The 27,592-nt window shown below is 35.1% G+C and overlaps 1 protein-coding gene across 4 annotated transcripts in view; it reads right to left on the bottom strand.

The window, feature by feature from the left end:
* Positions 1 to 2,612: 2,612 nt before the first annotated feature.
* Positions 2,613 to 27,592, bottom strand: part of CENPC (centromere protein C) — an 83,260-nt gene continuing 58,280 nt past the window's right edge. For all 4 annotated transcript variants that reach the window (XM_070726978.1, XM_070726979.1, XM_070726977.1 and 1 more), the window contains 3 exons: positions 8,197 to 8,287; positions 4,722 to 4,793; positions 2,613 to 3,230 (listed from right to left, as the gene is read on the bottom strand). In XM_070726978.1, coding sequence (XP_070583079.1) covers positions 3,214 to 3,230; positions 4,722 to 4,793; positions 8,197 to 8,287 — 180 coding nt within the window. In that variant the 3' untranslated portion in view covers positions 2,613 to 3,213. The remainder of the gene's footprint in view (positions 3,231 to 4,721; positions 4,794 to 8,196; positions 8,288 to 27,592) is intronic.

Consider the following 27,592-nt stretch of genomic DNA (forward strand, 5'->3'; position numbering starts at 1 on the left):
ATAAAGCCCTACATGGCACGAATCCCAGCGACCGATTAGGTCCCACAGAGTTGGCCTTCTCCGAGTCCCGACAACCAATGATGGCTGGTGGGACCCAGGGGAAGAGCCTTCTCTGTGGTGGTCCCAGCCCTCTGGAATAAACTCCCTCCAGAGATTCGAACAGCCCCCACCCTCCTCGCCTTCCGTAAAACGCTGAAGACCCACCTGGTCCACAAGTCATGAAATGCCCAGGAATGCCATATACCATGACATCTTAAAGGACAAGCTGGTTTTTCAAGCTGTGTTCCAGATTGATTTATGCTTATGGTACATGTCCTCAACTTATAATTTAATGGAACCTGCCCATCATAGCCAGCTAAGTTGTTATAGTCATAAAAGAGATCACTTCTATAACCAACCTGATTTTATCACCTTTTTCATTAAGTGACCTTTATGATCATTGTTTACTGTAGGGCTGTTTTGTTGAGCCCGACATATGGTCACATGACCACTGGGATTTGAAATTGGGTCATAAGTACTCCTGTGGAGGGCTAAACATCTAGTTGTAATTAAATCAGACTAAACTTTTGTTGGCCTCAGATCAGTTCCTCAATTAAGTATCTCTATATCCTAATCTAATAGAAATTTACAATGACTCTTTAAAAAAAAAGGGAACGACCCTCCAACGATAAATATGAACTTTACGTCGTAAGGATACGATACACCAGCCACTTGCTGGTCCTATTCTCTATCTTTTCTCTATATGCTCTCTCTTGTTTTACTTAGCTGTTTTATTTCTCTCTCTTCTTCATTTCTTGCCTTTTGCTTTTATCTCTTCTCTTTCTTTCTACCCCTTTTTCTTTTTTTCTTTTTCCATGCTCTTACTTTTTACTTCCCCTTTTCTCCCCTATGTAAATATGTATACTATTTTAGAATTGCATACTTTAAAACTGCACGAATTTATACCAATGTCTAAATAGACCTTTTGTTTTTTGTATTCCCTTCCCGCATTTATTTGTAATAAAGATTATATATATTTTTTAAATCTCTATATCTCCATTAGAATGATTTAATGAGAACGTATTGAATTATGGGGCCTTTGCCATTGCCCCCATATGAGTCCCTGGGGAACAGGTGGGGAGCCATTGAGGCAAAGACGCTTGAGCCAAGGCCGGGGCCGGCGAAGAGGAGGGTTGGTGCAGCGAGGCCTACCTCTGGGTGGCCTCTAGCTGAGCCTCTAGCACTTTAATCCTCTTTTCTGCCTCCTTTATATCAGAAGAGGAAGACTTTGGTTTTCTCCTGGAGGACTATCCCTTAGAACTGGGCCTTGGGGTATCCTCCCTCCCGGACAAGGACTCAGTGGGAGTACTGGATGCCTGATCAGCCATGGTCAAGTACTCACGATTTGTACAGCAAGACTATAGTACGAACGTACATGATCTCAAAGTATTGCAAGGAAAGCGGCTGGCTTAGTCGAGGGAGCAATATTCCACTCTCAACAGCACTAAAACGCTTTCCAAAATGGCGATCACTCACTCGAGAGTAGGTGAGACCCCTTCTGAAACACAAAATGGCGGGCGCTGTTTTCCTGATGCCATGATTATGCGCGCTTTTTTAGCCTTCCAAAATGGCGGGCGCTACTTTGGGCGCGCTCCTTGCCTCATTGGCCTCAGAAATTGGTGTCCTGCTGTCATCGGTGGCTTCCCAAAGGAGCACCTGACAGCTAAGAGACCTCCCCGGCTAATTGCTTTGATGCAGCGACTCAGCGAAATTCTTTGTTTGGGCGCGCCGCCGCTGCCCACTGCGCTTGTCAGCTGTGAAGCGGCTTGATGATCGGCAGTAAAACCGGGTTCTCGGGTCCTCCAGAGGCCTGCCAGCAAGCGATCCCCAGAAGGAGGAGGAAGGTGGGGGGGGGGCCTTGCTAGCTGGTGAGGTTTGGCCACGGAGGCTAGGGAGCACAAGGATTTTCCTGGCTCTGTTTCCCATACTAGGCACGGAGGAGGGGTATGGCCGTGGGGGCTAGGGACCCGGCCTAGTGAGAGCCTGACCCCTGGGCAGTGCTCTCTGGAAGCAGAGGCCCTGAGGAGGTAAACGAGTTGCAGGCTTTACCCAAGGAGGGCAGGGGCCTGGTCTCTTCTATTTTCTTTCATTTCATGCCTATAAGAGAAAAACAAAAGAAGGAGAAATTTATTTTATTATCCATATTAAACACATAAATAAAACAATTATTTTCACAAGAAAGAAAAACTCTAGTCCCTATCACTACGACTAAGTTTTTTAGACTGAGCTATTGGGTGTGGCTACAGGGCGGAGCTAATTAATATTCTAATATAACTCAGTCCCTAACCAATCAGGCTGAAGTATCACCCATCTTGGACTCTCCACACCAGTGCATTGGAGAATACATTTTTAACAGTATGATTTTAATTTTACGTAATGTTTTAACCATGAAAATAACCATGAAAAACATTTATAAGTTAACTGCAAACAGAAGAACTAGAAGGCATCTAGACAAAAAAGGGATTTCAAGACTTTTTCTGTTTATAAGCAATGATGATATTCAAGCTGATTCAAGAATTATGACTTCAGGTTTACATTAGATATTACTTTTTTGAAAAAATATAAAGTGCTTGTTTATATTAACATACAAATCTTTATTTTAATTACAATTTATAAGCCATTTTCAGGTTTTACTAGGTAAATTATATATGTATATATTTCAAGCAAAAGAAAATAGAGTTAAGAGAAACATCTTCAATATGACCTCCCCTTGCTTGTTTTTTATTATGCAAAAATATCCATATATTCCAATCAGAGGTCTAATAAATCTATCAAAAGAAAAATTTAAGAACATTATTCAAATTAATTAGAAATTTTCCAGGATGGCTGAATTCAAGGAATATCCCTTCTGTTTAACATTTGGCAGATTCTTGAGTTTTACAGAAGTGCAAAAGAGATTAATCTTTTATATTTCCTAACTTTACATGAAGGTTACTACTGCAAAGCTCATTTACTGCAGAGCTTCTCTCCTCTCATGCAGTAAGTTTACAGCAATCAGGTTATTAAAACTATGCTGTTTTTCTAAATTTGTCACTTCTGTTAGTCCATTTCCTCTTTTTTTTGTATTTATAATTCAGTTGTTTCTATGTTATCTGAGATACAGTGAAGATTAGTCAAGTTCAAAAAGTTCCAAGTTTCTTACACATAGATTAATGGCTCCGTTAAGCATACGTCCTAGTTGTCAAGATGTTCTGTAAAAAAAAAAAAAGAGCACAGAAGGATATATGAAGGAATTTGATAGTTCAGAATCACTACCTGATAATCTCTGACATATGTTAAATTCTCAACATCCATGGCAGCAGGTAGCAGTATCATGATAGTCTTGGCTGATCTTCAAAAAAACTAGACTGGGTCTGATCTATAGGCAATATCTGGGCAAGACTAGCCATTTTTTTAAGGCCTCATACATACATCAGTCCCATGCCAGAAGGTAGTAATTGCAAATTACCATCTTGCATTGTTGCCAATAATAGCTTGTATTAGCATTGCATATTAGAACCTTTGTTTTGTTATATTAAGCTTGTGATTAATGTAGTTTTAAGTTATGTGACCTGACTTATTTATTTATTTGATTTTTATGCCGTCCTTCTCTTTAGACTCAGGGCGGCTTACAACATGTTAGCAATAGCACTTTTTAACAGAGCCAGCATATTGCCCCCACAATCCGGGTCCTCATTTTACCCACCTCGGAAGGATGGAAAGCTGAGTCAACCTTGAGCTGGTGATGAGATTTGAACCACTGACCTACAGATCTAGCAGTCAGCTTTAGTGCCCTGCAGTACTGCACTCTACCTGCTGCGCCATCCCAGCTCTTTCTGGTAAACATTTGAAATATTTCTAGCAATATACAAACCAAGTAGGCTAACTTTACCACAAAGCTGTTGATTCACCTTTACTGTCCTTTTTCGTTGTTATCTTCACAATATTTTGCACAGTAAATATTTCTCTCTGCTAATCTGAAGTCTTTTTTGTCTCATTGGGTTAAAACAGAATATCAAAACTGCTCAGAACTATGAAAAGCTGCTGCCCAAAGACAAAACTATAGGAGGGTTGAAATAAGCATGTACAGTACTCTATTTTATAACTATTACATGCTGTGATTTAAGAGGCTGGAAATCTAATAAACAAAATGAAATCAAGAATTCATGGACAATTTTGTATTTTTATCTTATTAACTCTTGTGTCTTACATACAGATAGAGAGGTTTTGTTTTCTTTTTTAAATTGCACACAAAAATACTGAGAACCCAGTTCTTGTGCAAGAAATTTAAACTACAATTTTGGGAGCTGTGCAATTTAAAGTGTTAAGATGGGTGAGGAAAGTTAAGATCTTAAGATGTAAAGAACTTGAGGGGAACTAATAGATAACATAAGAGTAAAATAAGAGTGAGATATTTATTTATTTATTTATTTATTTATTCATTCATTCATTCATTCATTTATTAGATTTGTATGCCGCCCCTCTCCGTAGACTCGGAGATAATTAAGATTAGTAACGATCACCACATTGCAAATTGGAAAAGATTTATGTGTCTGAAAAGATAGAACGTTACACCTAAGCAGAGTATTCCGAGTTATCACAAAAAGTCTCAGTGGGACTTAAGCTAGTCACAAATGTACATATCTTGATTTCAATATATCAAGTTCAACTAAAATTAAATCTAACAAAACATTTTTTCGTACCTTTTCCTTTCAACTGTGTGAAGAAGATTACACATTCTTCATTCAAGAGATTACATATATTGTATATATTCCCTAAAATGAAAGTTTTCATTATAGAACAAATAATTCAATAACGTATTTCAAATAAAATGCATCATTACTTAGTCAGAATACATTTGGACATTCCTAATCATTTCAATATTAATTAATAAAACCCTTCTAAATTTAATTTACTACCCAGAATAATTTCATTATTTTTCATGAACTAGCTGTCAAGTATTCATATGTCCTTGCTGTCTGATGTGCAAATGTTAACAACTAATGGAATAATGAACTAGATTCTTATTTTGCTTAGACTATAGGGAAGAAGAGTTAACATCAATATTCAGATTCTTCAATAGATCTTGGATTACATTTTATCTGGCCTCACTCAATTGTTTATACAAATAGATCTTGAGTAAGAATTAATGTTATTTTTCTCATTTCATATCTTTTTGAAATATATTCCTCTCTCTATTTTATTGAGTCTTCCCTGACTAGGCTGTAAAAAAGAAAGTATGGAAGGAAAATTAAAATTGACAGCTGAACCAATAGACTAACATTGGACTGGACCCTTTTCAGGTGGCTGAAAGGCTTAAGAAAAAGGTTGAAAATAAATAAGTTAAAATATTTTTGGAAAAAAAGTTTTTGTCAGTAAATTCAGAGGAATTCATCTTTTTCTCGCCGGTACAGAATCCAATTTTTGTATTGACATATACCATTCCACATGATCAAACGCAGCCACTGACTGGTCCAACAGAATGATTTTCATTTCCGTGTTGTGTCCTACCATCTTTGATCTTCTGTACTGGCATTTGTCATGGATGTTATAGGGGTAGTCAGTGTAGGCAACAGTGTAGGGTGCTCCTGATAGAATGTGGTTCCACCACTATGAACATTTTTTCCCATTTTTCTGCTCTTGGTGAATGCCCGCCTGATGCTACTTTTTAAGTATCATCACTGACATGGTCAAAAAAGGAAACATCTAATGACCAATGAGCAGGCACATCTCCATGGGATGTAAAGGTACTCAGGGGTTGGCCACCACTCAGAAGCATATATATTTACTGAACAGATCATCATTTTATACTTTTGGCGAATTGGCATATGCCTATCTCAGAAAAATCCAATGATTTTTACAACAGTTGTTCTGCATTCACCTTTGTGCACGTTGCTTCCTTTAATGCCACTATATTTTACAGATGGGATCCTGAGTTACACAAATTTGTTTTCATCACTGCTTACTTGGATAGTAGAGTAGTTCAGGCTAGTTTCTAGATACTCAGTCTTGAGTTTCAAACCCAACTGACTAAGAAAATAACACTGCAAGTCTTCCCTAATTCCAGCTGTGACATCACATTGTCAGTGTAGAGAAAATCCCAGGGGGTACTGAGAAACCAATTTTGTGTGATGGCATCCATGAAAAGAGTGAACAATAATTCTCATTCACATCGCATCCTTTTGCAATTTTTTAAAACAGCTGTGTCTTTTCTCAGCTGCAAACTATGAATAAAAATCCTGCTCTATCCTAAATTGTTAGTGAAATTGGTCTTGAAGTACAATCAGATTATAAATTTGTACAAAATTGTTGTTTTGCGTTTGGAACAAATTAACCTCAACTGTATTATTGAAGTTTAGTGATGGGCAAACCAGACGAAATTTGGGTTCGGCGGATTTGTGCGGACTTTACAAAAAATTCGGGTGATGTCACCGAACCCGAACACTCCATGATGTTGAAATTGTGGGATTTCCCAGCTCCTTTTGTTGAAAGGACCTCCCTTTACTAGCTAATTCTATAGTGTAATGGTTAGCTCTCTCGACTTTGAATCTAGCGATCGGGGTTCAAATCCCAGTGGAACCACCTTTTTTTAAAAAAAATAATTTTTATTTATTTATTTATTATTATCATCATCATCATCATCATCATTTATTAATTATTTCCATTGGCACATCGCAAAGGTTCCCTTTTGCCCCACAAGAGCTTGAGGGTCTTTTTAGTGCTTTCCTTTTTTCCCACTAAGAAAGGATTAAAAGGACCCAAACCCCTTTTATTATATAAAGCACGATGATGATTATAATATTAATAATACTAATACTACTACTAATAATAATAAATAAAAATTAAAAATTAATTTTTTTAAAAAAAAGGTGGTTCCACTAGGATTTGAACCACGATCGCTAGATTCAAAGTCGAGAGAGCTAACCATTACACTATAAAATTAGCTATGTTTCTGGCCTCTCTTCAAAGCAAGTAAGGGGAGGTCAGGAAGAAGTATACGTGACATCAAAACTTCGCCCCCGGATTTCCATCGTGGGGTTCCCCAGCTGCTTTTGCTTACAGCGCGGCAAGCAAAAGGAGGTGGGGAATGCCACGATGGGATTCCCCACTCTCCTCCAGGGTGGCGGCGTTTCGCGTTGTTTGAGGGAATGTCGAACTCGAACCCCGAACTTCGGCACGGATTTTTTTAAAAATTCGGGTTCAGGTTCAGCATACCGAACATCGCAAAATTCAGTATGGATACGAATTGTGCGAGCTCGGTTCACCCAACACTATTGAAGTTGATTGTGTTCCAGCAATACTCTAAGCAACTTAGAGTATCTATTTAGACTGAAACTCAGAAAGTTTTTAATAGTTTGACCTGAAGCACTGGTGATAAGAAACAACTGATGCAAAACATTAAATGATTTAAAGAAATACAAATATATAACATTTACCTTACAATCCAAAACATAGCAGACTCCTAAAAATATTTCTTATAAATAGACAAATGGCAGATGGAACAAACTAGTTCAATATCTAATGTCTTAAGGATCAAAAATGGAGGGAGGGGGAGAGAGAGAGAGAACCAAGAAGCTTTTTTTGTTCCCATTGCTTTATGTGACTAGAACACTCAAAACTTTTAAATATGTTTTTTCAGATAAAACACAGCCAATTCAAAATATTCTAGATGAGATTCCTTGTACATTTTCAAGAAATGATATGGCACCACATCTAATTCTAATCCATACTTGTTCCCATGCCTTTTGTGAAAGACAGAAAATATATACATATGCTCTAGAAAGAAAGCATTCATCTTTCTTTTGGTTCAAGATCCACAAGGAATAGGAAAAAACAATTAGCTACTTGTGGTTTCTTATGAATAGAAGCCATTATTCTTAATCACACAAAGTGCATAACACAAGTAATACAGGTAGTCTTTGACTTAAACCATTCAAATAAAAAATTTCCATTGCTAAGCAAGACAGTTGTTAAGTAAATTTTACTCCATTTTACTTTTGTTTGGGGCCACATTTGTAATTGTTAAGATAGTAAGATAGTTGTTAAGTAAATTGGGCTCCCCATTGACTTTGCTTGTCAGAAGACCGCAAAAGACGATCATACGACTACAAGACACTGCAAAGTTTGCATTTCTTTTACTTTTACTCTTTCTAATAGGAAAAATATCAATTCATTTACCTGGTGGAATAAAAAAATAGTTTCCAGCAGTCAAACAATAGCTTTCATCACACAGCTGTAGAAGAAGTTTGCCACAACTAATATGAAAAACCTTGGGGGGAGGGGGAAATCCATAAACATAATTTTAATTGCATGTTTTATTCCCTGGAAACATGATAACAAATTATATTTTTTAATCTTAAAATTAACCAGATTATTGAATCTTAAGTCTGTCTACATAAAAATAAGATCTACAACACTACATTTTGGTTCTACAGTATTCCAAACCCAAGTTCTATTTTTCAGGTGCAGGGATAAGCTCACAAAATCCTATACTTAATAATATTAAGAGACAGCAATGAATATTGTTTTGGTGATTCACATCATTTCATTAATTATTGTAATATTATATCCAATTGTTTTACATTTCACCCCAGATACCTTGGAAACAAGGATTGCTAAATAAACATCATTGTATCATAGTCCTAAATATTTCCATTCATTTTTAGGAAGAATCAAACAGCAATTCCTTAAAAAATAACAAGAACAGCCTATCACCAGAATATGAAGGATATCAAAACAGATGCAGTGGTACCTCTACTTACAAACTTATTTTTTCCATGACCAGGTTCTTAAGTAGAAAAGTTTGTAAGAAGAAGCAATTTTTCCTATAGGAATCAATGTAAAAGCAAAGAATATGTGCAATTGGGGAAACCACTGTGAGGATGGAGGCCCTGTTTCCTCCCAGGAGATTCCGAGAGAGGCCCCACAGAGACTTTTCCCTGCCTTTTCTGATTAGGGTTTCAGAGGCGCAGGTTTGTAAGTGAAAAATGGTTCTTGAGAAGAGGCAAAAAAAATATTGAACACCTGGTTCTTATATAGAAAAGTTTGTGAGTAGAGGCATTCTTAGGTAGAGGTACCACTGTATATATTTTTTAAAAATGTATATCTCAAAAGTCTGTGAATTGTGCTATAAAACAACATTCAATATATTATATCTTTCTTAATGGCACAACAGGGCCCATGTTTCCATAATTCCTGATAAGAATAGTTATTTATTTGGGAATTGTTAATTGGTCTCAAGTTTAGATGATCAAATTTGCAAATGTGCACCCTAAACAAGTTAGAATTTGATAATGGCAGAAATCATTATTTTCTATCTAATCTAATTAATAGAGAACCAAAGTGTTTTCTTCTCATGCAGCCTATTTTGTAAGAAACAAATAATCGAATGGCCCCACTCTCTTCCACTGTTCACTTGAGGCAAATTCTTCAAGTTCTTTACACAAATGTAATCTCTAGGATAGTTGGGATCGGTACAGAAATATGATAGATCTACCCTTACTCATCTATGAAGCTTAAGAGTTTATTTTTGACATGAAGCCTTTCTTCTTCTCTTGGAATCAGAATTAAGACTGATGATGATGTTCTTTCCATTACATCCCGCTTCTAATTAATATTGGAATTAGGAGCTCTGATGGCACAGTGGTTAGAATTCAGTACTGCTGGCTAACTTTGCCCACTGCCAGAAATTTGATCCTGACTGGCTCAAGACTGACTCAGTTTCCATACTTCAGGAGTCAGTAAAATGAAGAACAAGATTCTTGGGGGTAATATGATGACATATTGTGTTAGCATAAATTGCCAGTTCACATTATCAAATGCTTAGGTTAAAAGCCATTTTGATCTGAATGAATAAATTGGTTTAAGAATTTTTTCAGTCTTTCTGCAATTACTGAAGCAAATATTTTAGTCAGCATTCAATAGAGGAATCGGTCTATATTTTTTTATCTGTTGTAGATCTGAATCTTGTTTTAGTTTGAGAGTAATATATGCTTTTATCCACGTGTTTTGGACATATTTGGAGTAGATCTATTGAAATAATTGGAAGGAATTAGTGTGACATTTAAGAAAATTTGCTGGCATTAGTATACTGCCATAATGTACATTTCTCCAATTGTTTACTATTTCTATGTGTCAGACACACATGCACAGAAATACACAGGAAATAGGGTATATCATCTGTGCTGGTTGCTGGGAGGCAAATTTACTGAGAGAGGGAGATTTGGTTTTCCTTGTTTTTATCCCCCAAAACCAAGATGCGTCTTCTACTCCAGTGTGTTTTATCCTCCGAAAAATATGGTAATTCATCCTGTAGAGCCTTTTGTTGGAACCTTTTTCTTTTATTTTTCTTGGTCAAGAATGCTACTGTTAGCCCACATATATAGGCTTTTGCTGTATCCAAGAGGATTTATAATGCTTCCTCATTTATATTAATTTAAAAATATACATTCTTAATTCTTTTTCCAGCATATCTCGATATTCTTTGTCTTTAGCTAAAGAAAGGTTCAGACTTCCGGTTTCGCTGAGGATCGCAGCGGAGTCTCTTGGCAGGGCTCTGCCTCGAGACCCCTCCAACCCTCCCAGAGGTCGCCCCAGCGCGATCGGATCGAGTCCGGATGGCTCGATCCTAGAAAAGGGGATTCCCCTCTGCCCGGGGAGCCATCGCCGAGGCTCCAGGACAGAGGGTTCATCCTGCAGCTCTGGTGCAGGGAGCACCGGTCCTCTCCCAAGAGGACACGGCCATTGCGATCCCACCTAACCAGTGGGAAGCAAGAAACATCAAGAGAGTAAAAAGCAGAGAAACTGAACAACCCTAATCGAAAAAGGAATATTGCCAAAGAAGCTACAATTAAGGTAAAAGTTTTTTCTATGTTCCATGCTAAACAAGAAGTTTAAAAAAACAAGAAAATTGAATCGGAGTTTAAACAAAGGCGAAAGAGAAAGTTGTTAAAACAACATTGTATCCAGGCGCGAATTAACAGCCGGAACTTATTCTAACCACTTTCACTTGTTTTGAATTGTTGAATTTTTGCAAACAAGGAGATCTAGAAGATTTTAGAATGAGACATTAAAGATTTATTATTCACAAAATGACATTATTTGGTTGAAAAAAAAATTTTTTTTCCTCTTTTGAAACATTTTTGAAACATTTGGTTACCGAAAGCTGAAAAATGAAGTCCGGGCTGGGATTTTTCTAGCGGAAGGACCAGACTGCTCACTATTTTCCTACAAATTCTGAATAAACATTTATAAAGGGAAAAAAACCTCTTTTCCTACATTTGAGAACTTTAAAATTTGGATTATCTAATCGACGTTTTTTTTGGATTATTCTGTTGGACTATTTCCATTGGATTTCGTTTGGATTAATAGCGGTTTGTGGATTAACAGCATTTTCGTTGGATTTACTGTGGAGAGATTTCTTCCTGGGCTGTGAGAGACGGACCGACTTCATTTTAACTTCGTGAGATTAAACTGCATTTGCTTGGAAAAAGTTTTATAAATTTTCTAAAGACTATACCCTTCTTCAAAAAACGGAATACCTTTGCAGTACTCATTAAGGTGTTTCTGACAACAAATTAGATCTTCAATCAATTGTTTTTTTTTTTTTTTTTCTTGCATTTTCCCTTTGATAATTTCAATTTTTGAATTTTAATTCTATATTACATTATATTGCAATTGGTTCTGTTTATGCATTGCTAAATTTTCTTTTGGTCTTTGGTCCCCTGTTCCTCCTAATTGAATAATAGTCTTTAACTCTGATTGTCCCCTTTCTTCACATGCTTTTACCCTCCTTCTCACTTTGCTGACTTTTTCTCCTTATCTTTGCAGCTGTGCTAAACTAATCTCTTCCCCTTTTCCCCCTCTTTTTCTTCACATCTTCTTGATATAAACTTTGACTAGAGTAATAAGAATAAATAAGTTGAGCATTAATTAGATATATTTTAAATTTTAAGTGTATTTGAAATTTAGCCTTTTATTTGAATTAGAACTTTTATTGCTATTAATTAATTGCTATTGATTTAGTATAACTGTTACTGTGGGTTTGGAATTTATAGAATCTCTTTACATTTTGCTAACATAAAATACCACTAAATTTAAATTTGAAAATGTCAAGTTCTTCCACCCATACTAAAACAATCAAGAAGCAAACAACTGTCATTTCTTCCCCGCAAAGTTCACCACATCCATCTCCCGCACAGCAGACTTTATCTGCAACTATGTTCACCAAGGAGAAGGACAGGGAGAAACAACCATCTCTGGCTTCAATCCAAGAGACATTAACAACATTAAATGACTTTATGCTAAAATCTCAACAAGACGCAACACAACAGAGAGATGAAATTAAAGCAGAGATGGCGGAAATGAAAGTTGACACAGGTGAAATGAAAGACCAGATGAAGGAGATTAAGCAAGCCTTGCAAGACAATGAAGTACGAATGAAGGCAGTGGAAGAAAAGGCGGAAAAGGTGGAGAAAAGAATTGGTCACTTGGAGGACAAAGCTGCTTCACGTTACAGAGGGTATGATGAATCAATTACACATCTGGAAATGCAACGTGCGTCATATGGACTTCGATTTCAAAATGTAATAGAAGAAAAAGATGAAGATTTAAAGGCCATTATGGCTGACATTATTGGGAAAATCCTTCAGATGGACCCAGATGACATAAAAAGAGAAATCGATGAAGTCTTCAGAATTTCTAACAGCTATATTCGCCGTTTTAATCTTCCACGCGAGATTCACATCAAATTTGTAAGAAAAAGCATGCGAGATGATATATTGCATTGGTCAAGAGCGGGACAATTACAACACCAAGGCAAAGAAATAAAAATATTAAAACAAATCCCAAGACGTGTTCGAGAGATTAGAAGAGACTATCATTTCTTGACCAAACTTCTGATCAAAGAAAACATAACTTTTCGCTGGCTTATTCCACAAGGTCTATCATTGACATGGAAATCAACGAGATATAAATTGGAGAATCTAGACCAAGCAAGAGACTTTTATGAAAACAGTGGAATATGCGAAATGGAACAGATAACAAAAGAACTGGAAGCAATGCAGGCCGAAGCCATGGGGGCACTTGCACAAGTGGAGGACCAGGACCATGGGGCCAGAAGAAAGCAACCTCAACGCGAAACCAAGAAATACAACAAATGACTACATTGAGAGATTTAAAAATCTTTTCAGTAAATGTCAATGGACTTAATGAACCAAAAAAAAGAAAACAAATGTTTTCCAAAATCAAGAATCAAAAAGCTCAAATTGTGATACTCCAAGAAGTGCATATAAAAAAAAGTAATCGGAATTTATTGTTAAATAATAAAATTGGAAAGATGTATGCTGCGTTAGCAGACCAAAAGAAAAGAGGAGTGGCAATGTATGTTGAGAGTTCTACAAATTCCAAACAACTATATAGTGATGATGAAGGTAGAATTTTGATTGTCCAGATAGATATTGAACCCAAATCGCTTGCTATTGTTTCTATATATGCCCCAAATGATGACCAAATTGCATTTTATGAAAAATTACATCAAAAAATTTTAGAATTAAATTTGGAAAATATGTTAATTATTGGAGATTTTAATGCCATAACAAATAGACAATTAGACCATTCGGGGGTGAAGAAAAGTTGTAAAAAGAAAAAAAAGAATTTACTGCCCTCAACTTTCCAAAAAATGAAAGCAGAATTGCTATTGAATGATATATGGAGGGAAAGGCATCCTCATAGCAGGCAATATACTTTTTACTCAAACCCCCACAAAATTTGGACTAGAATAGATATGGTGTGGGCTCCCAAAACAACAGCAGAGTACATACAAGACGTAGAAATAGATGTTAATACTTGGGCAGATCATAATCCAGTTATAGTCTATATGAGAAATATTAAAAAACATCGCAATTGGCAAATGAATAGAAATATTTTGAAAGAGAAAGAATATAAAGAATGGATGGAAAAGGAATTAAAAATATTTTTTGAAATTAATAAAAATACAGACACCACCCCTCAGAACTTGTGGGATGCAACCAAAGCATACATAAGAGGATTAACAATATCCTATACTGCAAAATATAATAAAGAAAGAAAAAGAAAATATGAACAATTAATAAATGAATTAAAACAACTAGAGTTTCTATCACAACAAAATGTGAAAAATAAAGATTTGGGGAAAAAAATAAATTTAATTAAACACAAAATTAGATTACAAGAACAAAATCAACTATTGGAAAAAATAAAGAAAGCTAAGCAACAGTATTTTGAGCATGCCAATAAATCAGGTAGATGGTTAGCATATAAACTGAGAAAGCAGAGACAATCTAAATTAATTAGAAAATTAGAAGATAAAGATGGAATAATAAAATATGACCCAGAGGGAAAAGCAAATATAGTTCAAAACTTTTTTAAAGAATTGTATAAAGATGATAATATTGAAGAAGAAGCCGTATTTAAATACCTAGAGAGTGCAGAGTTACCACAAATAACAGAAGAGCAACAAGAAAAGATGGAGAGTCCAATAACGATGGAAGAACTCCTTATAGTTATTAAAAAGCAGAAAAACAACAAAGCCTCGGGACCGGACGCTATCCCGGCAGAGTGGTATAAAATAGAAAATGAAGTATTAAGAAATAATATGCTCCAAATTTTTAATGAATGTAGAGTAGATGGTAAAATTCCTAAATCATGGTCGGAATCTTTGATAACTTTAATTCATAAACCAGATACACCAAAAGAAAAAATTAAAAACTATAGACCAATATCTTTATTGAATGTAGATTATAAAATTTTTATAGCAATATACGCAGATAGATTGAAAAATGTGATAAACAGCAAAATTCACTCAGACCAAAATGGTTTCCTTCCAGGTAGACAAATTAAAAATAATCTTAGGACAATCATTAATGTATTAGAGTATTATGAGCAACATTCAGATAAAACATTATCTTTAATGTTCTTAGACGCGCAAAAAGCTTTTGATAACGTGAATTGGACATTTATAAAGATGCAATTAAATAAAATGAGATTCGGCCCCAAATTTGTTAATTTAATAGACGCTATTTATTCAGAACAAACGACAAAAATTATATTAAACAATGAACAATTAGAAGCGTTTAAAATAAATAAAGGAGTGCGGCAAGGATGTCCTATATCACCTCTTCTTTTCATTATGACTTTAGAAGCACTCTTAATAAAAATAAGATCAGATCCAAAGATAAAAGGTTTAACAGTTAGAAAAGAGATATACAAAGTCCAGGCCTTTGCAGATGATTTGACTTTTATAATGGAAGATCCGTTAGTCACAGCACCAAGATTAATCCAAACAATAGAACAATATGGCAAGGTGGCAGGTTTGAAAATAAATAAAAATAAAACAAAAATTATAACTAAAAACATGAGTAAAATACAAGAAAGCAATTTAGAATGTATTACTGGAATGCAAATAGTTAAAAAAGTAAAATATTTGGGAATATGGCTAACAGCCAAAACAATAACATTAAAAAATGATAATTATATAAAATTAATTAATGAAATTAAAAAGGATCTAGAAATATGGAACAATCTAAAAATATCATTTTTGGGAAGAATTGCTACGATTAAGATGAATATCTTACCTAAGGTATTATTTTTATTTCAAGTGATCCCAATCAATCCAGGGGCTAACTTTTTTAAAAACTTAACAAATGTGGTTAAAAAATTTCTATGGCAAGGGAAAAAGGCAAGAATTAAGATAAATATGTTAGAAGACATAAAAGAGAGGGGGGGTTTTGCGCTCCCAAATTGGAAACTATATTATCAGGCAGCCGCCTTAACATGGATTAAAAACTGGATAACTTTAGAGGACATGAGAACATCAATATTAGAAGGACATGACCTCATGCTTGGTTGGCATGCTTTTGTGTGGTACGATAAAGATAAAAACCATTCTTACTTTAAAAGACACACGCTGAGAAAATATTTATTTGATGTCTGGAAAGACATAAAGAAAAACCACTTTTTAACAATTCCAGATTGGGTTACCCCCCTGGACGCAATAATACATCCAAATTCTATTAATGACTCAAGAAATATAAGATATAAAGATTTGTTAGACAATCAAATGAAATTAAAATCTAGAATTAAACTACAAGATGAAGGGATACAAATTGATTGGTGGCATTACGCACAGATTAGATCCAGATACCAGAAAGATAGTACACTCTATATATTTAACAAAAGTAAAAACCTGTTAAGTGAGTTAATCACTAAAAACCACAACAGAGTAATTGGAAAAATATATAAATATTTGATTACCCACAAGAATATTGAATTAACATTAAAAGATAGTATGATACATTGGTGTAGAAACATAGGTAAAGAAATTGATTTAGATACATGGGAGAAAGTTTGGATGTGCAATTGGAGAATGACTAAATCAGTTTCTTTGAAAGAGAACCAAATAAAAATGTTTTATAGATGGCATCTCCCACCAAGTAGATTAGCAAAAATGTTCCCAAAGACATCACCTTTGTGCTGGAAATGTAAGAAAGAAATAGGATCCTATTATCATCAATGGTGGACATGTAATAAAGCTAAAATGTATTGGAAAATGATAGAAAAAATGACAAAAGAAATTACAAAGCAGAAAATAGATTTCACCCCGGAGTTTTGTTTGCTAGGAATTACTAACCAAAATTATAAAAAAGAAATTTTGTACTTGATTATACATATTTTTACAGCGGCAAGGATTATATACGCGCAAAATTGGAAAGGGGAAGATATCCCCAAAGAAGAGGGAGTTATTGCAAAAATATTAGACTGCGCGGAAATGGACATGATGACAAGACGCTTGAATGAACAGGAAGAAACCAAATTTTACGCAACATGGAACAATGTTTATGAATGGATAGATAAGAATAAAAAAATAAAGAAAGAAGAGTAGTAACAAGTATAGATATTTTAGATGATCTTTTCTTATTAAGATTTATCTTAGATTTAGTTTACATAGATAGAATAGAAATTTGTTTTTTCTAAAGATTTTTTGACTTGAAATTAATTAGAAACTTTTATATGACAGTTAATTTTTTTTTTTTTTTACTAGATATTTTTTGTATTAGTAGCATTGAATTAGATATTCAATTGTGTATTCCTTTTTCTGTATCTGCAATTATACTTTTGAGAAGAGCAGGGATGATACATCCCTACAATGTATGTTAAATGTTTGTAAGTTTGTTTGTCATTTTAAAGAAAATTAATAAAAAGATTTGAAAAAAAAAAAAAAAAAAAAAAGAAAGGTTCATAGTGCACTTGGTTTTCCTTCTCCTTCCCTTCCAGGTTACTCTTAAAGGACTACGATCTGCCCAGATATTGGGTTCTATGCAGTAATGGGCAGCCAAAATTTAACTGCCACACTGTGGGTGTGGCTTATTTTGTGGGTGTGGCTTATTGGCCACGTGACTGGGTAGGAGTGGCTTGCCGGCCATGTGACCAGGTGGAAGTGGCTTGAATGAATATCATCGTTCAAGTGAACTGTTAAGTCCTCGATTTACAACCTTACCAGTGTCGCTTGCTGGGGTGACAATTTGCTTCGCATTTCCCGCGCTCTCCTTCCTGGGTAGCTAGTCAAATGGGTGATGTCAGAAGCATAAATGCTGCCAGCGCCACTTCCACCCATGCCTTCTGCTTGTATCTCAGGCGAGAGGTGGTCGCGTGACCCTGGAGGGAGACAGGAGGGAGGGAAGCTCGTCCGAGGCCAGGAAGGAGGAAAGAGGAAAAAAGCAAGGAGCAGCAGCAGGGGGAAAAAAGAGAGCTGAGCCGAGACCGGAAGTGATAGCTGCCAATCAGCTGGAGCTGCACACACATCTTCATTTCTGCTGGTGGAACTGTGTTCCACCCCATCCTGCTTGCTGCTCACCCCTGGTTCTATGTCAATCTTTTGTACTTGCCCAAACCAAACCATGTCAATCCTTGACCAGGATTGATGGGGGTTCGAATAAAAGATATATTGTTATATTTATTTTGTGTTTCTCTCTCCACATAGCCTTAAGCCCAAATTCTGCTGTCCTTTCTCAGAATGATTTTGGAAATATATTTTTGTTTTCATTTTTTGTTTTTACCTTCCTAGTCTGCTGCACAATTTACAATTGCGCTGAAATCCCCAATTACAGAAATGTTTTCATATCCCAACTGTATTATTTTTTTCATGTATTTCTTGGTAAAATTCCAATTGGTTATTGTTAGGGGTATACAATATATTGTTACTAATAAAATGGGTTTCTATCCGGTTTCCATTTTAATCATTAGTATCCTGCCTTCTTCATCATTATAAATGAAGCTCGAATGTTTCTTTTTATATATGTTGCAATTCCTCTTTTTTTCTTATTTATTAGAGCCATATAAAGTCTTTTAGTGTTAATATAAGTAAATGTACTCATATGTTGTCATGTTAAACAGGAGAAATGTTATTAATTTTTTGTTCTTTTTCAAGAATGGTTAGGGTTTTGTTTTGTTTTTTGATAACCACTGGTACTACTTCTCCCAAGCCTTGTAGAAATCTGATTCTTCCTTATTTTGGATCTCCATTGTTATTTTAGACATCTCTGCACATTCCATGATTTTTATGAGGATACTTAAAGCAGTTGGAATAGTTTCTTGTTTCTAGAACTGCACAAATACAATTATGGCAGCTGAAAGCATTTGTATAATGATATACCGGTCTTTTATTTATTTATTTATTTATTGATTGATTGGTTGGTTGATTAATTTGATTTGTATGCCGCCCCTCTCCGTAGACTCGGGGCAGCTCATAGCATACAATAAAACAATTTATGACAAATCTAATAAATTTAAAAAACATTTAAAAACCCCATTATTAAACCAGACATACCATACATAAATTGTATAGGCCCGGGGGGGGGGGGGGGATGCCTCAATTCCCCCATGCCTTATGGCAAAGGTGAGTTTTAAGGAGTTTACGGAAGGCAAGGAGGGTGGGGGCAGTTCTAATCTCCGGGGGGAGCTGGTTCCAGAGAGTCGGGGCCGCCACAGAGAAGGCTCTTCCCCTGGGACCTGCCAGACGACATTGTTTAGTCGACGGGACCCAGAGAAGGCCAACTCTGTGGGACCTAATTGGTCGCTGGGATTTGTGTGGCAGAAGGTGGTCCCGGAAATATTCTGGTCCAATGCCATGAAGGACTTTATAGGTCATCACCAACACTTTGAATTGTGACCGGATTTTTTATGTAAATTTTTTTTTGTCTAAAAATTCCTAAAAGGAAAAGTTCTGGTTTTGGTACTAACTTGATCCAAAAGATTTTTAATCTTTTGCCGGTTATTTTTTTGCAAATTCACAGGTGCACCATGCGTGATAATAAGTTCCAAGATGGTTTTTACATTTCCAACAGAGCAGGAACATATTGGGAAACATTTTAGAAAGTCTAGCAGGAGGAAAATGCCACCTATAGAACATTTTATATTGGTTTTCCTTATAGGAAGTCGCTAATACCATTTTATAGTTTATTGACCAATTTTTTCCCACTCAATCAGATTGATTGGATAGCCAAAATTTTGGGCCGAAGCGACTACTGAACCCTTTACTTCTTCCTCTACAGTGTCATTTTTTAACACTAAGTTATAGATTTTTGAAATTGTTTTTCCTTCTGGGCCAAGGATAATTCTGTCTAGTAAATTGTTTTTTTGAAAGCCACATTTGTTTTTATGTTCTTTGTATTTAGAATTAATTTGTAGATAAAGTAACCAATTGAGATTTCTCCCTTTTTCAATGAGTTTTTGCTTTGTAGGTGGGTTGTTGTTCATAAGTTAAATTTTTTTCGGGCGATAACGCATTTGGGTATATTGTCATTTCAGTCAGGAATAGCCATTTTGGAATAGAGAGGTAATGATTTTTCTTTATGTGTTACCAAATATCTATTAATGCCTTCCTTATATAGTGATGTTTAAAATACTTTGGTAGCTTATGATTTTCAGATATCAAAAAGAAGTGCCATCCAGATTGGAGGTCAAATACTTTAAGGGTTAATACTCTTGTATTTTTTAATGTTATCCAATCTTTTAGTAAAAAGTGAGAATTGAGGCCTGATAAAATAGCTCAAAGTTTGGGAGGCCAAAGCCTCCTCTTGCTCTATGATCCTGGAGGTTTTTAAGTTTGTTCCTCGCTTTCTTTTTTGCCCAGATGAATTTATGAATTTTTTAATGTAGATTATTAAAGAACGTTTTGTTTAACTTAATTGGCACAGTTTGGAATAAATACAAAAATCATGGAAGAATATTGGATTTTATTGCGGCTATCTTTCCCATTAAGGAGAGTTGTAGATTGGATCATCTAGTAAGATCTTTTTGTATATCAATGCTTAGCTTATCATAGTTATCCTTTTTTATAGTACTACAATTCGCTGTGATCCATAGACCAAATATTTAACCTTTTTTGTGGTGTTTAAATTAAGAGGTTTTTCTAGTTGAATAATCTATTTATGTGTCATATTTTTGGTTATTATTTTAGTTTTTTCTTTGTTTATTTTTAGGCCTGCTATCTCTTTGAAGTTGTAGATTTCATTAAGTAAGATTGGTACAGTTTCTAGTTGGTCTTATATAATAAAAACTATGTCATCTGCAAAAGCTTGTACCTTATAATGCTCTTTTTTATTTTTAATCCTTGAATTTTTTTTATTTCTTACATTGTTTAGTAGGGTTTCTATTGCAAGGATAAAAATTAAATGAGCTAAAGGACAAGTATTTTAGCTGACTGTTGTGAATAAATTGATCTAATTAAATTGACAAAGTTATCTCTGAATTTCATACTAGCTATTTGGGTTATAAAGTATTGCCAATAAAAGCTATCAAAAGCCTTTTGTAATTCGACAAATATCAAGGTGGCCGGTTTATCACTATTTTTATCATAATATTCTAAAATGTTTAAGATTGTTCTTGTGTTTGTGCCAATGTTTCTCAGGGGAAGAAAGGCATTTTGGTCGGAATATATTATACCATTTAGAATTTTTTTTAACCTTTCAGCAATTATAGAAGCAAAGATTTTATAATCGGTGTTAAGCAGGGAGATTGGTTTGTAGTTTTCAATATACTTTCTATCTTTATTTTCCTTAGGAATTAGTGTTATGTATGCATCGGACCATGAATTTGGAAGTTTACCTTCCGTAAGGGCTTCATTATAGATATCTAACATTATAGGTTTGAAGAGGTCCTGACAGTATTTATAAAGTTCAGAAGGGATCCCATTTGGAGCTGGGGTTTTATTGTTTTTCAATTACGTTTAGTTCTAAAGGCATAATTTTATCATTTAAAGTAAATTGGTCTTCCTCTGTTATTGGTATTAGTTTAATTTGCTTAAAGTAGGACTTCCGGGGCGGCGCGAAGCCGGTGCAACGTGCTGATTAGGGGCACCCAAGATCCTGCACCCAAGATCCTTTGCTTACAACCGTTTAAACGGTGACAACTCTCCATGGAGAGGAGAAATAACTTAAGGGGAAGTCTTGAACAGTGGGTGGAGGTGCAAACCCCCACTGTAAAGGGCAGGATCCCCATGAACAAGCAAGGGAAAGAGCTGAGGTTTGCTCTCGGCCCGCAGGCCTAGTGCGCCAAGTGTGACAACTGGGAAGCAAAGGAGAGTAAGCGGCAGCAACGGCGGATTTTACAAAGACAGCTTGAATCCACTTACCCAAAAATGAATAAGAGGTGTGAGCATTGGCGACAATTTTTTAAAAATGTGAGTCTCCTGGTTGAAAAGAGCGGCGATTGTTGTGTGTGGAGCAAAGTGAGAGAAAGAGGTGGAAGTTGTTGATGGTGAGTGGATGGTGAGCGGAAATGAATGGCAGACAGCCTGTGAGAGGGAAGACATGCGGAGAGCAGTGAGCAGAGAGCGGAACGGAGAGAAGCCCCCAAAGGATCATGACTGAGGTGATCAGACCGGGTCAGTGATTCCCTATAGATTCCCTGTGGAGTGTGCGATAGTGTGGATGGCAGGAGAACCGACACCAGAGCGATCAAAGAAGGTGGATCAGAGGACAACAACATGAGGGGAGTTGCGGAGGCTGTGTTCGAAAGTGAGGCTGTGTCCGAGAGTTAGGAGAGATACTGAGGTTGGAGAATGAGGCTGGCGAGGTTGGCAATCGAGGCGATCGAGGTTGGATAAGGCTTGGGGAAGCGTGAGGGAGCAATGATCAGAGGGAACGGAGATAAACGAAGGCTGGGAGACAGAGGCGATAGAGGAACGGAGAGACCCGAGACTTCATCGACACGTGGAAAGCTGAAGATTTTTCTTCTTTGTAAACTAAATCAACTTGATTTCAATCATTGCTAAAGGTTTGAACTAAATGAATTTGTGAACTGCTGTTTTTTCAATCTACCCTTATTTACTTATCATCTCATCAATTGACTATTCCATTAACATTTAAACTGTCAATCTTCATTCCTTAATTCCAAGACAATATAAACATAAACACAATCAAGATCTGAAGAACATCTTTTTTCTTCTTTTTTCTTTCTTTGTCTTTTTCTTTTTTATTACACATATATATAAATTTAATTTGTTTTTCCACTACATATTATATTATATAGAAAGAAATCTGAAGAGACTTGGGTCACAAGAAGAACTATACGATTTTTTTCCTCCTTTCTCTTAATCATAAGTGGTGATTTTGATATCTGACAATTTGATAATTGATAAATTGATAATTCTGATTTGATAATCCTTTCTTACTGTTTCTTAAAATAGACTATTATAATATTCTTTCTCCTATTCTCTCTTTTTTCTATTCTCTATTTTCTCTCTTATTTTTCTTTCTTTTTCTTTTTTCTTTTCTTCTCTCTCCTTCTCTTTCTTATCTAGTATCTTGTTCTTTGCTCTTTCTATCTTCTGATATTGTTATTATGTGGGAAAAGAAGGTGCAATCTTACGGTCTGAGATAATACTGAAGAGTTGGTTTCTTTTTCTGAGCACTTAACTAGATCTAAATATATCTAAGCATATTTAAGCATATATTTAAATACTAATTTGCATTAGAATTTATATTAGTATTATTATTTCTATTCTCAAGAATATCTGTGATACAAAGAATATTGAGTGTAACTGAATTATTTTGATAGGATAAGAGTAACATAGATTAGTCTGTACAGATAAGATCGATTTATTTATATTATTATTATTATTATTTATATCAATTGATCAGTTATTGTTTAGTCATTACTACAGTAACAAACATAGATATTAAGAAACTGTGGAATCTCTCTCTAATTACTCTCAACATGTCAACAACCTTTACTAGAACCCTAAAAAAAACAACGCCATCCGGAAGCCCGAACACTTCAAGCACCAAATTAAATACTGAGATGGCAGCAACAGATAAACAGGGTCAGCTACCTACTTTGCACTCGATACAGGCCTCATTAGAGCTAATACAAGAGTTTATGGCAAGAAGCCAAGAATCAGTGGCCATGACACAAGAGACAATGAAACAAAACCAGGAAGAGACTAAGATCAAACATGCAGAGGGAAGACTTAGAGCTGCGAATAAAGAGCTAGAGGGCGCAATCGCTGTTTTAGAAATGGAGAAGTCTTCCTATTTCCTCCGCTTCCAAAATGTACCAAAACAGGCAGAAGAAGACCTACCCAGTAAGATGGTGAAGCTAATAACAGAAAATCTACAAATAGATGAGGAAGAGGTGAGGAACCACATAGACGAAGTGTATAGAATCCAAACCAACTATGCGGAAAAAACCCCGAGTGCCGAGGGAAGTACACGTCCGTTTTACCAAGAAAGCAGTTAGAGATGAAATTTATAGATGCACAAGGAATGAACAAATAATGTTTAAAGATAAAGAAATAACCATATTTTTAAAATCCCAAAGCGAATTAGAGAATGACGCAGAGATTTTCATTATTTAACTGCTAAACTGTTGAGAAGAGAAATCCCATTCAGATGGCTAATACCGGAGGGCCTTTTGATAACGTGGAAAGGAAAGAAAATTAAAATTGATTCATTTGAGAAAGCTGACCATTTTATCTCACAATATTTAGAAAGAGAAGGCGATAACAACTCCAACGTTCAACCTCAGACCAGAGAAGAGAGAGAAGAGAAGGAATCCAGGGATGAGAGAGAAAGGAATAGATTAAAGAGGGAGGAGAGGGCAGTACTGTAACAAGAGCAACAGTGAAGAGACAGTAAAAAATGAAAACCCTTAAAATCTTCTCAGTAAACATCAATGGCTTAAATTCCACTATCCAAAGAAAACAGGCAATGACCAAACTACAGAAAGAAGATGCTGACATATTATGCCTACAAGAAGTCCACATTAGAAAACAAGACCATAAATTATTACAAAACAAAAAATTGGGTAAATTATTTACTGCTCTATCAGACTAAAAAAAAAAAGTATAGCAGTATACATTAAAGAAAGATTACAGCCCGAACTACTCTATGCGGACACTGATGGAAGAATACTTAATATGAAAATTAAAATTGGCTATAAAGAGATATTATTGATGGTGATATATGCCCCAAATTCAAATCAAAAAGAATTATATCAAAAAATAGAAGACCAAATTATACAGACAGGAGGACGGAACATATGCATCATAGGAGATTTCAATGCAGTACACAATATACAGAATCAACCAAGAAAAAAACCCAAGAAAGAAAACCTCTGCCAAACAAATTCTTTGAGATGGTGAGAGAATATAAACTTTTAGATTTATGGAGAGAGAGAGACAAACAAAAGAATCAGAATATACTTTTTTCTCACCACCCCAAAAGTCCTGGTCAAGAATTGATATGGCATGGGGAGACAACACATTTGATAACATTATAGAAGAAACTGAGATTGGACCAAATATTTGGGCAGACCACCATCCAATAATAATAAAAATTAAGGAACCGAAAAGAGAATTTTTAAAATGGACCCTAAATCAGGCATTGATCAAAGAAAAAGAATATATAGAATATATAAAAGATGAATTAAACTTCTTTTTTTGGAATAACTGGAATAAGAAAACAACCATACAAAACCTATGGGACACTATGAAGGCATATGTCCGGGGATTAACAATATCTTATATGGCCAAAAGAAAGAAAATTAAAAATCAACAGTTAAAATAATACCAAACTAAAATTAAACAAATAGAATTAAATATGCAAGAAGACATATTAAACAAAGAATTAAAAGAAGAAAGAGATGAAATTAAACATAGAATTAACTTGCTGACACAAGATGAAATAACTTTTAAATTGAGAATGGCTAAACAAAATTATTTTGAAAATGCAAACAAAGTAGGTAGATGGTTAGCCTATAAATTAAAAAAGGAAGAACAGGAGCGATATATACATTCTTTAGAAGATGTTAAAGGAAACAAACAATCTACAATGGAAGCAAAAAACAGATCGTTACCAAATATTTCAAGGAACTATACAAAAAGGAAGATAAAATAGAAGAACATCTAAAAACATATAAATAAAGCAAATATAGGAGAATTAACAGAAATGGATAGAATAATACTAAATAAGGAAATAACTCTGATGGAATTAGAAGACGCAATAACAAACCAGAAAAACAACAAATCAGCACAACCTGACGGCATTCCTAGCGATTTTTACAAAGAATTTAAAACTTTCTTAGGAAAAATACTACTAATTTTATATAATGAGGTACTAGAAAAAGGACTAATTCCCAAATCCTGGACAGGGGCAACGGTGAGTCTGATACCAAAAGGCGATTCAGAAAAACATAAAATACAAAATTATAGACCCATATCTCTACTCAATGTAGATTATAAAATATTTATGACCATTATGGCAAACAGATTAAAACCAATTTTAAATAATAGAATACACGTAGACCAGAATGGCTTTCTCCCAGGTAGATTTATCAGGAACAAACAAGGACCATTTTAGATGTAATGGAATTTTATCAAATACACCCGGAAAAATAATCAACTCTCATCTCCTTAAATGCACAAAAAGCGTTTGATAATTTAAGTTGGGAATTTATGAAAGAACTGATAAAACAAATGAAATTTGGCTCTAATTTTAAAACAATGATTGAAACTATTTACTATAACCAATATGCGAGAATCATGATTAATGGGGACATAACTGAACAATTCCAAATTGGAAAGGGAGTCCGACAGGGATGTCCACTATCACCATTATTATGCATCTTATCAACTGAGATAATGTTTAATCAAATTAGGACAAATTCAGAGATCCAAGGTTTGAAAATCAAAGGACAAGAATTCAAATTACAAGCATATGCAGATGACTTAGTCTTCATATTAGAAAATCCAATGGAGATTGGGTAACATTTAATGAAAGAGATAAGGGAATACGGTGATGTAGCAGGATTAAAAATGAACAAACAAAAGCCTAAAATTAAAACCAAAGGTATGAATTATGAGCAAGATAAGAAATTAGAAAAACTTTTGGAAATACAAATTGTTAAGAAGGTTATGTACCCGGGTATTGTATTAACAAAAATATGTAGTACGATTAAGGAAGACAACTATGAGGTACTAACAAAAAAAGTAGAGAAACAATTAACTGATTGGAATAAACTCCATATTTCTTTATTAGGAAGAATATCAACAATCAAAATGACAATCTTACCAAAATTCCTTTACCTTTTTTAAACGATACCCATAAAATTAAAAAACCATTTTTTACTAAATTAAACAGAATAATTTCTAAATTTGTATGGAGTGGCAAAAAACCAAGAATAAGAATTAAATGGTTACAAGATAAAACCAAACAAGGAGGACTGAGACTACCAGATTTTGAAACTTACTACCAAACAGCCACTCTTCTTTGGATTAAAGATTGGATTGAACTCAAACAAGAAAGATTACTAACATTGGAAGGCCACAATATGTTAAGTGGATGGCACAGTATACTCTGGAATGGGAATGATAAAACTCCAAAATATTTCAAAAATCACTTAATTAGGGATTCCCTATTAACAATATGGTTAAAAATAAAAAAGAACACTATATAAAACCCCCAGATGGTATTCTAGTATGGAAGCCTTGACAAACCCTAACACAACACAATTTTAAAAAATGGTAAATTACAATCAAATATTAGACGCGGAAGGAAATATTAAATCAAGAGAACATTTATTAGAGCAAGACATGATGTTTATATTAATTATTAATAAGATTTTATATAGAGTTTTTAGTTATTAACATTTTAGCTAATTTATTGGAGGGGGGATTTAAATTAGATGAATTATTGGAGTGGTTGTGATATGTATGAAATGAGTGATTGTTATGGGTGGGCTGGGTGGGATTTTAGTATGGATGAAACAAATGAAAATGGTATGAATGATTTAATTAGCCTACCTGACACTGGAGAGGCGGGAGGGGGAGGGGGCACCGATGCCTGGGGTGGCGGAGGGTTGGAATATCCCGGTCTTGCACATATGGTAGGGGCCAAGAGCTAGCCATTCCAGGGGAACGAGGGATCGCTGCTTAATAACGATCCCTTGTTCCGGTTCTGTGAACCCAACCCTGGGCACTGGTGATGAATGTAATTCTGGCCCTGGGCTCAGGCTGCTGCTACTCAATGCCAGGTCGGTG

The sequence above is a fragment of the Erythrolamprus reginae genome, chromosome Z (genome assembly GCF_031021105.1).
Source record: "Erythrolamprus reginae isolate rEryReg1 chromosome Z, rEryReg1.hap1, whole genome shotgun sequence".
NCBI classification, from domain to species: domain Eukaryota; kingdom Metazoa; phylum Chordata; class Lepidosauria; order Squamata; family Dipsadidae; genus Erythrolamprus; species Erythrolamprus reginae.